Genomic DNA, 13,189 nt, shown 5'->3' on the forward strand with positions numbered 1-13,189 from the left:
ACTCCAGGAGGGCTTACTGTGGACTGCTTCCAATACCCTGACTAACAGGGTGTCAGGTTGTATTTCTGACTCTGTCAGGGTTTTTTCTAGGATTTCTTGTTTGTTTATTTGTTTGCTTATTCTTCTGTACTACAACATCTGTATTTTTATATCCCTAGTAAAGAACTGCTATACCTATTCCCAAAATCTTTGCCTGACAGCCTTTTAATTGCAAATTTATGATAATTTGGAAAAGGGGGGAGGGGCTTACATGTTAAGGGAGACTCCAATCCTCCCTGGCAGATACCTGTCTATCTAAACCAAGACACATACAGACAAGGCAAATGGGTTGAGGAGCTTCCACAGAAACCTTTAAAAACTGTTCCAAGAACTCTTCAGTCACTTTCATCCTTCACACTCCATATTATCACTTCACATGTGATACATCAAGTATCCCAAGAACAGCAGAAAGTCTCAGTTTAGTGATGGGAACCTCAAGGGTACAACAAACCCTGATGTTTCAACTCCATTTTTGCTAGTGTGCAAACACAAGAAGATTGTACAGTAAAACAACTGACAACATAGTGAGAAAGAAAAACTATTTGAAAAGTGCTATTTAGGGCCTAATTCACCTGTTCCCTTGCTTAGGTTGACAATACATTTTTAGTTGCATATATTCTCTTCAGTTATTAAAAATACCTACAATATTTCCCATGTGATACTACTTTGTTGAGTCTGCATATAACTAGCAAAAAAACTATAAAAAGCTGTGTGTTTAATAGACTATATTAAGACTGCATAAGGACTCCATAAAGAGCCTGAAAGCCACATAACCACAGATCCAGTAGAATGTTTGTACTTTTTACTTCAGGTTGAAGCTTTTGCAAGTCTTATCAGTATAACCAATTAAACATGTCTTCCAATTCACATTAGACCTTTCTAACTCCCTTAAACAATAAAATACTTCAGTCAGTAGCAGCAAATCAATGGCTTGAGGTTTTACAAATCATAAAGCTTCAAAAATGAGGTAAATTTGCCAAAGCATCTACTCTTCTAATGTGCCCAGAGTAAGAATTTTCAGAATTTGTTTCACTTACTTTCTATGCTCCCTCTTTCACAACAAAAACAATGCTCCCACTGCAATTAGAAAACTGATGCATTACTATAAAAGTATACCTCTAAGAGACCAAGCTAATATATTAATGGACCTTTTAAGGATTGCACTAACTAAAAATATCTGATAGCAAACTGAAAATGTGTATAATAGAATTTTTAAACAAAGCAACTAGTCTAACTTCCAACCACAACAGATTTTGTGAGAAAATGGTATGTTTAGGAAAGTTACAGTGATAAATTGATAAGTACTGTTTCATCCCAAAACTTTTTACAGCATATGCATGAAGGTTTGAAATGCCTAGCTTTACAGTGCCCACACCAAAAAGACATACAAATTCAATTTCTATTCAATTGCCAGGTGAGTATTTCAGAACAAGGGTTACTCACTCATTCTTAGAAACTGACACTGTTTGTTTGTACTCACTTTATTTAACTTGGGATCATACAAAGCCTCTCACCTCTGTAAAGTCTGACACAAAAAATGATGTTGTTCCATCATATTCCACAAAGTGTTTTGGGAACAATTTGACCCAAGTATCATCACCATAAAATATTATTCTTTTCCCAGCTGTTTTTGCCTGCCATATCAGATTGTCATCCAACAGAGCTGGAGAATTGAGGTTCACAACAACATCTATGAAACCAGGTATGCTACCTGTCATCAAAGCCTAATGAAACAAGAAAAGAGACACATTAAACAAGAAATTTTCAGTCCTCAGAATTTTCAGCATTGTAAACAGGAGGAAGCATTACATTTTCAGCAATGTAAACAGGAGGAAGCAATAAGCCAGATGGCAGACAAATTATATTTTTGATAAGGAAACATAACAAAATAAAAGAACACAAGCTGTCTTGCCACATAACCTCATCTGCCACAACACAGTACTAGCTGATGTCAGAGGTAACTGCTTTAAAGAAGGTAAAAATATTACTGTCTAAATTAATGGCCAGAAAAAAGACCACCTATGACAGGTGACATTTGTTTCATTTACTGGTCATTAAACCACCAAAAGACAATTTAGGTGTAAGTCAACCAACTCAACATTAACAACAGTAGCTTCAAAACAGTAAGTAAGAAACTTCTAGAAAAAGCAATGAAGTCCACCTATAAGGAGCTACCAGGCTGTCTTCCCCTCACCCTCTCACTCGCCTGCTAGTTGACCTACCAATGATCATCCCCTCAGCTTCTTCAGTGCAGAGTTGTTACTCAGATCTACCACTGACAAGCCTGTATGGTCAAGCATTTTGATGACACCAACACAATTCATCTTTTAGTTACCTGGAACTTGGCAGAATTTCCTTTTTAAGCTGTTCAGAAACATCCCTATGACAAAACAATTTTATACTAAACTGGATTTTCTCTTGGAAGTTACAAAAACACAGAGAAATACAATAAAAATGTTCCTAGATAGAAGACAACTGAAAAGCTGCACAAATAAGAGACTACTGCCTTCCCATGACTACATATAAAAAGGCTATGTCAATCCTTTAGACTGCACTAGGGCCTTATCTGACCGTAACCTCTTGCCCATGACAAATCAGGACTCTATAAGATGCACTACTACAGCAAAGAGACATTCAGCCATAGATTGCACTAACACCACAAACGTCCTTTATGCCAACTCCAAGTATATGAAACAACTCATACTTGAAAAGCTTCTCCAATGAAACGATAGAAAAAAAACCCACTTACCTTAACCCGAGGCATAGTCACCGTGGGTGGCTTGGCTTCAGCAATGAAACTGTAGGAAGTCCCTTTTTCGACAACTTGAGTAGTGTACGGCATGAACTGTTTACCTTTGAATCCAAACACAAAGTCATCTCTCAAAGCATCTATCAGCACAATGACAATTTTTTTGAAAAGCGGTGGAGGAATCTTGGTCCAGTTAGAAACCATTCCTAAGCAACAAAAACAGGGCATATAAAAGTCATCAACATATTTTACCAAAGACTAGACAGAAGTTAAAGGACAACTTCACCACATAAATTAGTGCTTTCAATTTCTTTATTAATTCTACATCCAGAAATGAGAAGGTGCAAACAGAAAACCTGAGAAGTAATCTGAGGAAAATGGGTTTTCAAGCCATCCCAAAAAGGAAAAACACAACTCCAATACCTCTATGAAGTAAAACAAGTTGTGAATGGAATGTGTGACTTGAAACTGGGAAAAGTAAGGAATGGCTTTGAAATGGAGAGTGTTCAAAGTAATAAGAAGGGAGAGCTGATATCTTCTCTCTTGCTACTTCAGTAAAGCTGAACTAATTGTATCTGACAAACAACTTCTGTCAGAAAAAAGACACAGCATTCACCTGTGCTAATACCCAATTTTGCACATCACAACATAAAGAATTGCCTCTTTATGAAATTTCACCGTAAGATAACAGGAAGTTTACAAAAAAAAAAGACTTTCTTTGAATTTCACAGACACTTGTATGAATTGATCTGTGCACATCAATCCCTCCAACGTAGAAGAATGTATGACAGGCTAGTTCAGTCATGGCAGCTGCAGGGCCAAAATCCAATTCCAGAATTCCCTGAACAGGGTATATAGGCAGGTACAGAAAAATGCTGTTGTGCATCAAGTAGTAGGCAACGCCGTGCCTCCAAGCCCACCTCTTGCATGGACTTTATTCTGGCCACAGCAACTCTTCAATTGCATTGAACTTGATCCATATTGGTGGCATTCAGGCCTTACAGCAGCATTTTTGCCCCGACCTCAACAAGTCTCATTTCTCTATCAGGAAAAAACACAGAAGGGCAAAATGGAAGCAGAACGTATCCCACCCACAGGCCTGTACCCAGACACCATTGTGTTGAATTGACTTCTCAGTACATGCATTATATAGAGTTAGATGTTTTACAGTCCTTTAGAGTAAAGGTTTTTTCTGCCTAAGTGCTTGACAATTTGGAAAGTTTGCAGATAATGGTGTGTCTAACACGCAGATAATGGTGTGTCTAACACAGTATCAAAAACAACCTCAAAAATTGTATTTTGGGGTACATAGATAAGCATCAATAGACTGACATTTACAGACTAGTTACTGCTAGTGATTTTTCCAGATCAGGAAATGGGGCAGGTGGGCACAGCAGGAAGAAGAAGGAAATCTCAACAACAAAATGCTAACTGCTAGCAATCCTAATTAAACTGGTAATTTTGTTTTTCCAGGACTTAAATTATCAATTTAGCAGGCATACTTTGGCTCTCCATGAAAAGCAAGAAGGTACCACTGGATGTTCTGTGAGTTGTATCTTTTCCTTATCCACATGCTTAGTGAAAGAAAGCTTGCTGGAGACCAAGAATGTTCAGATCACAAACACATATACCCTACTCCTAACTTCCTCCTGCAGTGTGATTTATCAGAAAGTTAGAGTGTTGAGAAGATCAAATGAATTTGAGTCATTTACAAGCCATGTGAAAATATTTACTGTAAGGCAGGTAAAGCAACGCATTGTCCACGTCTTGCCATGCAACATGCTCATTTATCTCTGCCAGGGTTACTTAGAAAACAGGTACTTTAAATGAACCAAGAACTTATTACAATAACGTGCTGCAAGCATTCTGTATCACAGCCTTCTCACAGCCAAGACAGCATGCATCCAGTCGCAATCACGACTCACAAAGTTAAACATTCAGGAGTTACAGAAGCACTGCAAAATATTATTTTCTGAATAGGTCTAAAGGAGGTTGAAAGCCTTCTGCATCATGGTTTAGTAAGCAATACCCTACCTTTAGACCTTATCATCCAGACATCACTCTGCAAGCACATTGTAACCAAGAACTACAGAAAGCAAGTACTCTACTGTCACATTTTTGCCTACTACACCTAGGCTCACTCACCACATGCCTCAATTTAAACTGCTTGTAGAGCCCTGTGGCGCACACTTCCACTCTTCAACACAAACCAGTCCTTTCAAAACCAAATTGTCTGACTTCTCCTTCCCACCCAGTCACCTTCTACGTTAGTGTCCCGCTAATAATCACATGTGAATGCAATATTTCATTCACAGCAGCCTATGACAGTCTTGGTAAACTCCAGCTAAAAATCAACCTGCCTTTCAGCAGAAACCACTCAGTCTGTTACCAGATTAGATTCTTTCAGTGTTCCTGCCTAACCAATACCAGCACATCACACTCTAAATCACACAACCTTCTGTTCTCTGCACTGTGTCTCACAATTTAAGTAAGCCTGTCCCCACAGGTGTAATGTCACACATTTCAGAAGAATCAACACTAAATATCAGGCAGCTAAAGACCCAGTTTGGCAGTTACAGTCCTGCCCCACAAAGTTAACCCTACGTAGGTGTCCCAATCAAGAGCTTTGTATGAGCAAAATAGTACTCAATCCAGCTGCCAAGCGACCCTGAAGTTTCATTCCACAAGCTCCAAACTGGTGAAAAACAGTCCCTCAAGTACACAGTCCTCTTCACAGTCCTTTAATACAATCTGTGACTGAACATATAAGACAACTACATTATTAGCGCATCCTCTACTGACACCTTAAAAAGATTCTTGAAAGTTTTGGTTTCACAAATTCAGCTCTGGAACAGAGCAGGACGTGTAAAGACAGTGATTTCACAGAAACGGTGATGGGCTGCAATACTGTGCATATGCAACCTGCATTACTACAGCTGCTTTGTCACTACTGAGGTGCTAAAAGTCTCACTGAGGTGGCATTAGGACACTCACACGCCCCAGAAAAATCACAGAAACAATGAACCTCGGAAAGAGCACAGCCGCCGAATGATCACAGGAAACGTGTGAGGCGTTTCAGCTGACGCGGCATCACTTAATGCAAACAACTTGCCAATGAACAGGACCGGGTATCACGGCTCCATCAGAGTCAGGGAAAGGGAAACAAAACGACAGGAAAGCACACCCTTCAAAAAAGTGACAGTTGATGCTTTAGGCTTTTCGACTGCGAGCAGATACTCCTGCCTGTGATCCGCAACTCCGTGAAAACCAGTAAAGTTCTAAACTACTCCGGAAAGTGGTCGGGAAACACGAGGGCGCTACAGAAAGATGTTCCGCGACACCGAGAGACGGGGCGCGCCCGGCAGCTGCTCGCGTTACCTGGGCCGGGCGGGGCCGGCTCGGCGGGAGGGTCCGCGCGGGCCTCTCTGCGGGGCACGGACCTGACGGGCACTGGGAAGAAGCCGCGGAGGAACAGCGCGACCCCCAAGGCCTGCACGAGGAGGCAGGAGGAGGCGAACACGCTCGAGCGCAGCCGCATCCTGCCTGGACACCGGCGACCACAGGACCAACCCGGCCCAACCAGCACTGCCCGGCTCTGCGGGGCGGTGCCTGCGACGCACCGCCCCTCCCGTCTGGCCCCGCCTCCGGCACGCCACCCGCCAACCAGCGACCACCGCGCGCTGCCGCCGAGCCTCGCTATTGGCCAGTGGTCCGGCAGCCCCTCCGCGAGCGCGTAATGGCAACACCGAACCGGAAGTATAGTCCCGCATCCCCCCCCACGCCCCTTCTCCGTATCCCGCCTCCGGACCCGCCTCCGGACCGCATCCTTCTTCCGGACCCACTTGCCGGACCCGCGTCCCACCTCCGCATCCTGCCTCGGGGGCCCACGTCCCATTGCGCATCCCATCTCTACATCGCAGCCGGACTTTCCACTCCTGCATCCCATCCTGCTTCCCAGTCCCGCGTCCCACACCTGCGACCCAACTCCGCCTTGCACCCCGCGTTCCAAACCCTCATCCCATCCCACGTTCCCCGGCGTGAGGGGAAAGGAGGTTTGATGGAGTGCTCGGCAGGTGAGGAAAGAGCCCTGGTCAAATGCTGTTGCAGGTGTATGGCAAGCAGAATCTTTCCCCACGCAAACACACGCCTCTTAATAAAATTGAATAATTATATCTTTTAGCCTTTCCGTTGGAATGGAAATAGACTGCAGGCAGATCATAGCAGAGGAATGAGAAGTAAATTTTAAAACTTAAATTTTCTGAAAAAGGAAACCAAAGATGCTCTGCAAAGTGAAGCAGGGTTTATACTGGTCCCACCATATATAGTGAAATAGGAAGATAGCCTCAAAATTTCATTCTGCCAAAGAAAATTGCCCCTCATTTCTACCAGGTAGTTTTTGTATGGCCCACTACTGTGCTGGGAAAATGTGGCACGTTTCTGCAGTGTGCACAAGTCCTTGGCTTTACCTGTGACTGCCACATTTTCCCTGACCCCACAAGCAGAGCACCCTGCCAGCTGCACTTCCAGTTACACCGGGACATGTCTCCTTGTGTTCAGTCAGGACAAAGGTGCACTGCTGCTGGCATGGCACCTGTTTGCAACCACTGCCCACAGCTGTGTGCCTGCGCTCCTGTGTGACCTAAAAGAACCATGTGAGCAGACTCTAGAGTGGTTTTCCCACTGGGTATTTTCCCTCAGCACAAAGCATGATCTGTTTTGTGTAAACACAGGCCAAATGCGTTGTACCGTACTTTGAAAAATGTTTGCCTGCTGCAGTTGGTCAATATGTGGTTTTACTGCCAGTTTCACTGGTCAGCTGTTAATTCTGGGGTTTGCAACACCTGCCACGCTGTGAAGTTGCTGTGATGTGAGAAGCATGTGTGAGTAGGTTCAGGATAAAAGCTTTGTATCTGGCCTTTCCTAGAGTCTTCAAATACAGAGAAAAAAATCAAGGAGCCTGAGTCCTGTGGATTCATGCTTTTTACATTTGAGCATCCCTGAGCACTATGCTACCTTTAGGCTACCTAAGTGCTTTTTCTGGCCGCTTTTACCATTTCATGCTTCTACTGAGAATACTGCTAACATTTTTCATTTCTTAATATGACCCAAAACCATTATTAAAAAGAACGAAAAAACCTGCATTTTTGCAGACACTATTTATTTGTTTCTTTGCAGGAGCATGACTTTGAAGACCCATGAAAGTTAGTTTTCAGTAATTAACTTGAGCTGATTATGAGCAGGGCAATGAAATTCAGAAAAAAACATGCAAGGAACGTTGCTTGAGTCAGTGGGAAATGGCAAAAGGTAACTTTGGGCCATAGTATTCAAACTTTAAACTGGCTTTAGGCAATGTGCCCTGATGTTCCATTATTTGTTTGTCCAAGAAATGCTGTATTTGTTGCTTTTTATGGGTGTTTTTCCTCTTCCTTATACGTTGACCTAGTGAGACTCTCCAATCAGAAACTAGGAAAGGTTGCCTAACAAATAAAGCAATCTAATGTAGGCAATGTTTATGCATCACAAAACACCATCTCCGAAATGTCTATCTTCCTTTTATTTCATATGTAAAGCTTACTTTCCCTTTCAGTAAGTGGAAATTCCCCAAACTGCATCTTTCTCCCATCATTCAAACCTTCAAATTCCCACATAAGATCAGAATTTCTGAGTTGAGGCAAGGGGATTTCTCCACAGACATAAGAACAGTATCTAGCATGTGATTCACACTCCCTGGGACCTATCACTGAGTATTTACTGAGTTCCCTTCACCATTTGACAAGTTCTTGCAGCAACATGCTTTCAAGTCCATTACTGTAGCACTTAACTGCAGGGGTCAAACACGGGAAGAATCCTGAGCGTTGTACAAGACTAAATCTGACTGTCTGTGAGTCTACAAGCATGTTACAACGTAATATATTGACAATCACTGCTGTGCACTGCTGTGACCGTTTCACAAGCTCTTGGGTGCAACCTCCTCTGTTGTGGATAGCACATTTCTGCCTTGAGAGCTGGTAATTTCATGAGCATTCAGAGGAGGTGTTTGTGTGCTTCCCAGTTTGCAAGCACACAATCAGCATTGCATGCATCAATTTATGTCAAGGGGTACTAGCTGACTTAAATAGCCTTAGAAAAGTTAGAGGTTCATGTCAGAGTGTCAGGAAAGGCACAGTATAGTGCAGTTCATGTGATTCAGAAGGCTTTTGTTTCATCAGAGCCAGCAAGCATTTTAGAGCACAGTACAACCCACCCCTGAGGGAGATGAATTTGCATCTCTCCCTACAGGGGAGCACATTGCTACTGCTGCTGTTGTAAAAAGCCAGTCAAGCAAACATATATCTCTGTGTGTTGAGGAAGAAGAAGGAATTTAGTGCTCTGTGCAAAGCCCTCTCTAGAGGCATTTTCCCAAATCTGCTGAGAAATCAGCAGACCAAAAGCCAACCATGCCTGGCCTTCAAACGGCGTATGTACCACTGGTTCTGCTGAACCAGTAGGAACACATTTTGGTGAGTGTCTTTGCAACCAACATTTGAAGCAGCCAGGTGATATTGTAAGTCACTCTGGCATCCCTCAGGCTTTTCTTTACTGAGGCAACCAGTAAAAAGCAGGTAAGATAAAAATTTGGTATGCCCCATGAGGGAGGAGCACACCCCCTTCCAAGACTCTCTCTGTCCTCCGCCAGCACTTAATGAAACATTGCCCATTAGTCAGCGTGCAGCATGTCTACTTCCCCAGCTGCTTTTCTCCTGATTCTTTCACTTATTATATTTCACAGTTTGGCTAGAAAAACAGGCCCTATCTTCCCTTCTTCTCTAGTTTGAAATACAGACAACATGCAGTCAGTTTTCTCAGGTTTTCTTCAACTTTCCCATTCTCTTACTTAGCCTTATTTTGACTAATTCCCTTGTAGTTTTGCTCTCAGGCCTGTTTACATGCTGCTGATAAGTTCTGTGTTTCTGCAGCTCACCCCCTTGCTTTTTGAACTGCCTCAATTTTTCTCCCTCTCTGAGCCTAATTTAACAGGATTTCACTTCTGAGTATGTGTGTTTATGTGAAACCTGCACATTTCTTCTGACACTGACAATGTCAGATATGTGAATACCTCATGTCAGTGGTTTAAGCTAGCATTTCTTTTCTGTAATCAGTGATACCTCTTAAACTTGTCCCTAATACATTTAATATTGTATTGGGGAACACACAAGATGAGCAGGAATATGAACAGTGGCAAAATTGACATATATTAAGTAAAAGCAATCATTTTTACATACAAGGGGTGTGAGGAAGAATTAATTCAAAATTAAGTGAAGCTGTAATAAAAATGAGACTTCCCAAGGTGATCTGACATTCTGAAAGCACTGTGATGTAGTTAAAAATTCAGAAGGACACAGTAATTTTTTCTCTCCTATCATTTCTCCATTCTTCAGTACATGCTATTTGAATGTATGTCAGGTCTCTGCTGTGTTTAAGCCACAGTAAAACATCAGAAAAGATTATGAAAGACTGTCTGCTGAAGTGTGACTCTCCCTCCTCCAGAGATTTGTAGTTGCTGAGGCAGAAGACAAACCAGAAGCCCTGCATTGTAAACCCAGCTTCTGAAATCTGACACTGAACAGGAATTTCTTCACATAGATAATAAAATGTTGAGAAATAATTAAATAGCTTTATCCGCATGAAATAATTGTCTGTCTGTCTTTGTGCACGCACATATGTGCACACACATGCACAGAAGTCTGCCTTCAGATTTAGCTATTTTGGAAACCCTGCTTGCAGAGCTTATGGGATTTGAGATTGAGGCAACCAGGGATCACTGAAGAAGATAACCCCTGATAACCCCTGAGCTGGTGAGCTGCAGGAAGCCAAAGCCTGGCTTGTTTCTGTAGGCTTCAGACTTGTTACTTGCTGCAGTATGAGATTACTTGCTTTTGAAGGGAAGCAAAGCTGCAGAGCAAGAACTAATTGAAGAAAGAAGTTGCTTGTTAGTTTCCCCTAGAACCTTGCACTCAAAGCTTACGTGTTTTAGTCACAATATTTGCATCCCTTTTTCTCTACACAGGGTTGTACAGAGATGTAACTAGCCATTCCTGCTTAAGAAAGCCCTGACTTTAGAGCTGCATTTGTGCACTCACCCAGGCAGGTTCTCTCACAGCTGCAGTCATAAACTGGGGTCACTGAGCATGAACCCCGTATGTGCTGCAGATTAGAACAGGTTGTGGGATGCTGACCCAAGGTAAGTTTTTCATTCAGTCTTAATGAACTGGTTAAAACATGAATGAAAAAGAGTAAAACCTCAAGGAAAACTTCCAAAACCATTTAAGTAGATGGACTGATTCTGGTAGTATATGTGTCTGAAACTTGAACCAAATGTCAGCAGATTCCACAAGTTAGAGTAATGCCAGTCATTCAGAGCAGGCACTGAGAGAAGGAGCCAAATCAAGGTTCAGCTGAAGCAACATCTTTTCATGACACATGGAGACTAACCATTATCTCCCCTCCCTACAATTTTACCCATTCATCTTGCTGTCCCTTCCTTTAGTCCCATTTTCTTTCCCAATCTGCTTTTTCTTCCTAAAGTAAAAGCTTTTGCAGTGTCACTTTATGTTTGACAGTCTCTTTCCTGCTCTTGCTGACAGCCTTAGCTATTTTTTAGAGAGGTAATGAACAGGGAACCCAGTGATACTAGGATTTTCCAGATTTAGTGAGGACTGGAAACAGCAAACAGACTTCTTCAGTGCCCCTACCAAGGAAACTGCCTGTTATGTAAGCTAACACCTTATCAGGTGCCAAAGCATCCCATCCAGAAACATGTGCAAAACAACCAAATGTTTGCATCTTGGGTTACCAGGGAATCCAGCAATTCCTCCCTGCAACTGCAAGAAACTGAACTGTTCCCCTTCCTGCTTAGCTACTGCTTCTCCATGACATTAGTACATTATATTCAGCATGCAGGTGATGACTTCAACTCCCTCCAGTCCTCCTTGCTTGCCAGATCTGCCTAGTGTTATAGGGCTTTCTTTAGTCACATGAGTTTTGTCCTACTGAGAATTTCTCATGCTGCAGAAATCCTCTTTCCATGTCCCTATGAGCAATGGTGATAAACAATTACAACAATGAAGTAGGAAATGTAGCTACATTCTTCCATGACATTTGACATACTTTGCTAAAATAATCTTCCTAAAACATCCTGGTAAAGCAGATTATTATCTCTGTAGACTTCTTGCCTCACATCTTTCTCTTCTTTAAGCTGAAGCCTTCTTTTTGAAGTGATTCACCTGCAGGTGCCAGATGTTCAATGACACTGCCTCTATTTACTTTAGGCCTAGTTATTTTTTACTAGCTAAACACTACATTGTGTTAAAAAATACCAATGTGTAATGTAAGCACTTCTTGTTTCATAAACCAGCTTCTTCTCTGATACCTCTTACTGCACTTGTTTGCAGGAGAGAGGTCTTTATGTGTTGCTTTTCACTGCAGGGAATTGCCATGCTGTGCCAAGCCAGCGTCATAAGCCTGCTCATCTTAATGCTCAGACACTCTTCAACTGTCTGAGCTTAGAAAGCAGAGAGGGAGGAAGGCTGGCAGGCATCGAAAGTACAGGCTGTTGGTGTGCTTGCTAACTGAAGTGCACACTTTGTCAAATTTCACGCTGAATAGCCAAGTCATCACCAAGGGAGAAGCTGAGACTATACAAGGGGCCTTAATAAGATGTGTTAGTGGCTGCAGGGAGGTCAGGGAAACAAGAAACTGTCAGCTGGTAAATTAACCACAGCAAAAGTGTTTGTGAAGGGGGAAGAAACAGCAACTTAACTGTCTTTAGTCACCTAGGTTAATTAATCAGCATCATCAAGTCCTGGCATCAGTAAATTCTGAAAAAGGTTTTCAAGTGTTTATAGTTTCAGGATAAATTTCTTCCAGTGCTGTTTGCTTCGAATTTCTTGCTGATAGCTTTGTCACAGATTAACAGCCTGCCTTGCAGATGTACCCATTTCTTCCCCTGTGGGAAAAGTCTAGCTGCTCCTTCATGGGCTAGAGTCATCACACCTGAGCCCTCTCTCCTCCACGCCCTGAGTCAACTAGCTCTCCAAGACCATTGATTTTGGGGTTTTCCCAGCTTGCTTCTGCAATGGCAGAGTGGTGTGTTTTCCATGGGGGGAAGCGGTCAGCTGTTACCCACCCTATGAAGGAGCATAGGGGATCAGAGGGAACTTAATCTGCCAGAATGGTCTCAGGGGGCCAAGCCTGGTGAAGTAAGATCCTGAGACAGAATATCTGCAGTACCACACTTCAATTACCTGTCCCTGTGTTCACACCTGACCACTGCAGCCAGGCCAAGAAAACAGTACCAGGCAGTAAAACTGAGCCATCTAGGTTTTCTAGAGTTTTGTTTCTTTATATGGCTGGACCTCTTGC

At 42.5% G+C, this 13,189-nt stretch overlaps 1 protein-coding gene across 14 annotated transcripts in view; it reads right to left on the reverse strand.

Moving 5' to 3' along the window:
- PIGG (phosphatidylinositol glycan anchor biosynthesis class G (EMM blood group)) overlaps positions 1–6,359 on the reverse strand; it is a 97,782-nt gene extending 91,423 nt beyond the window's left edge. For all 14 annotated transcript variants that reach the window (XM_066181562.1, XM_066181560.1, XM_066181558.1 and 11 more), the window contains exons 1-3: positions 6,167–6,359; positions 2,789–2,994; positions 1,554–1,763 (exon numbers count right to left, since the gene is read on the reverse strand). In XM_066181562.1, the coding sequence (XP_066037659.1) occupies positions 1,554–1,763; positions 2,789–2,994; positions 6,167–6,326 (576 nt within the window). In that variant the 5' untranslated portion in view covers positions 6,327–6,359. The remainder of the gene's footprint in view (positions 1–1,553; positions 1,764–2,788; positions 2,995–6,166) is intronic.
- Positions 6,360–13,189: the final 6,830 nt, after the last annotated feature.

This window comes from Chamaea fasciata, unplaced genomic scaffold (assembly GCF_029207755.1).
Source record: "Chamaea fasciata isolate MVZ Bird 193981 ecotype frontalis unplaced genomic scaffold, bChaFas1.0.hap1 SCAF_4, whole genome shotgun sequence".
NCBI classification, from domain to species: Eukaryota; Metazoa; Chordata; class Aves; order Passeriformes; family Sylviidae; genus Chamaea; species Chamaea fasciata.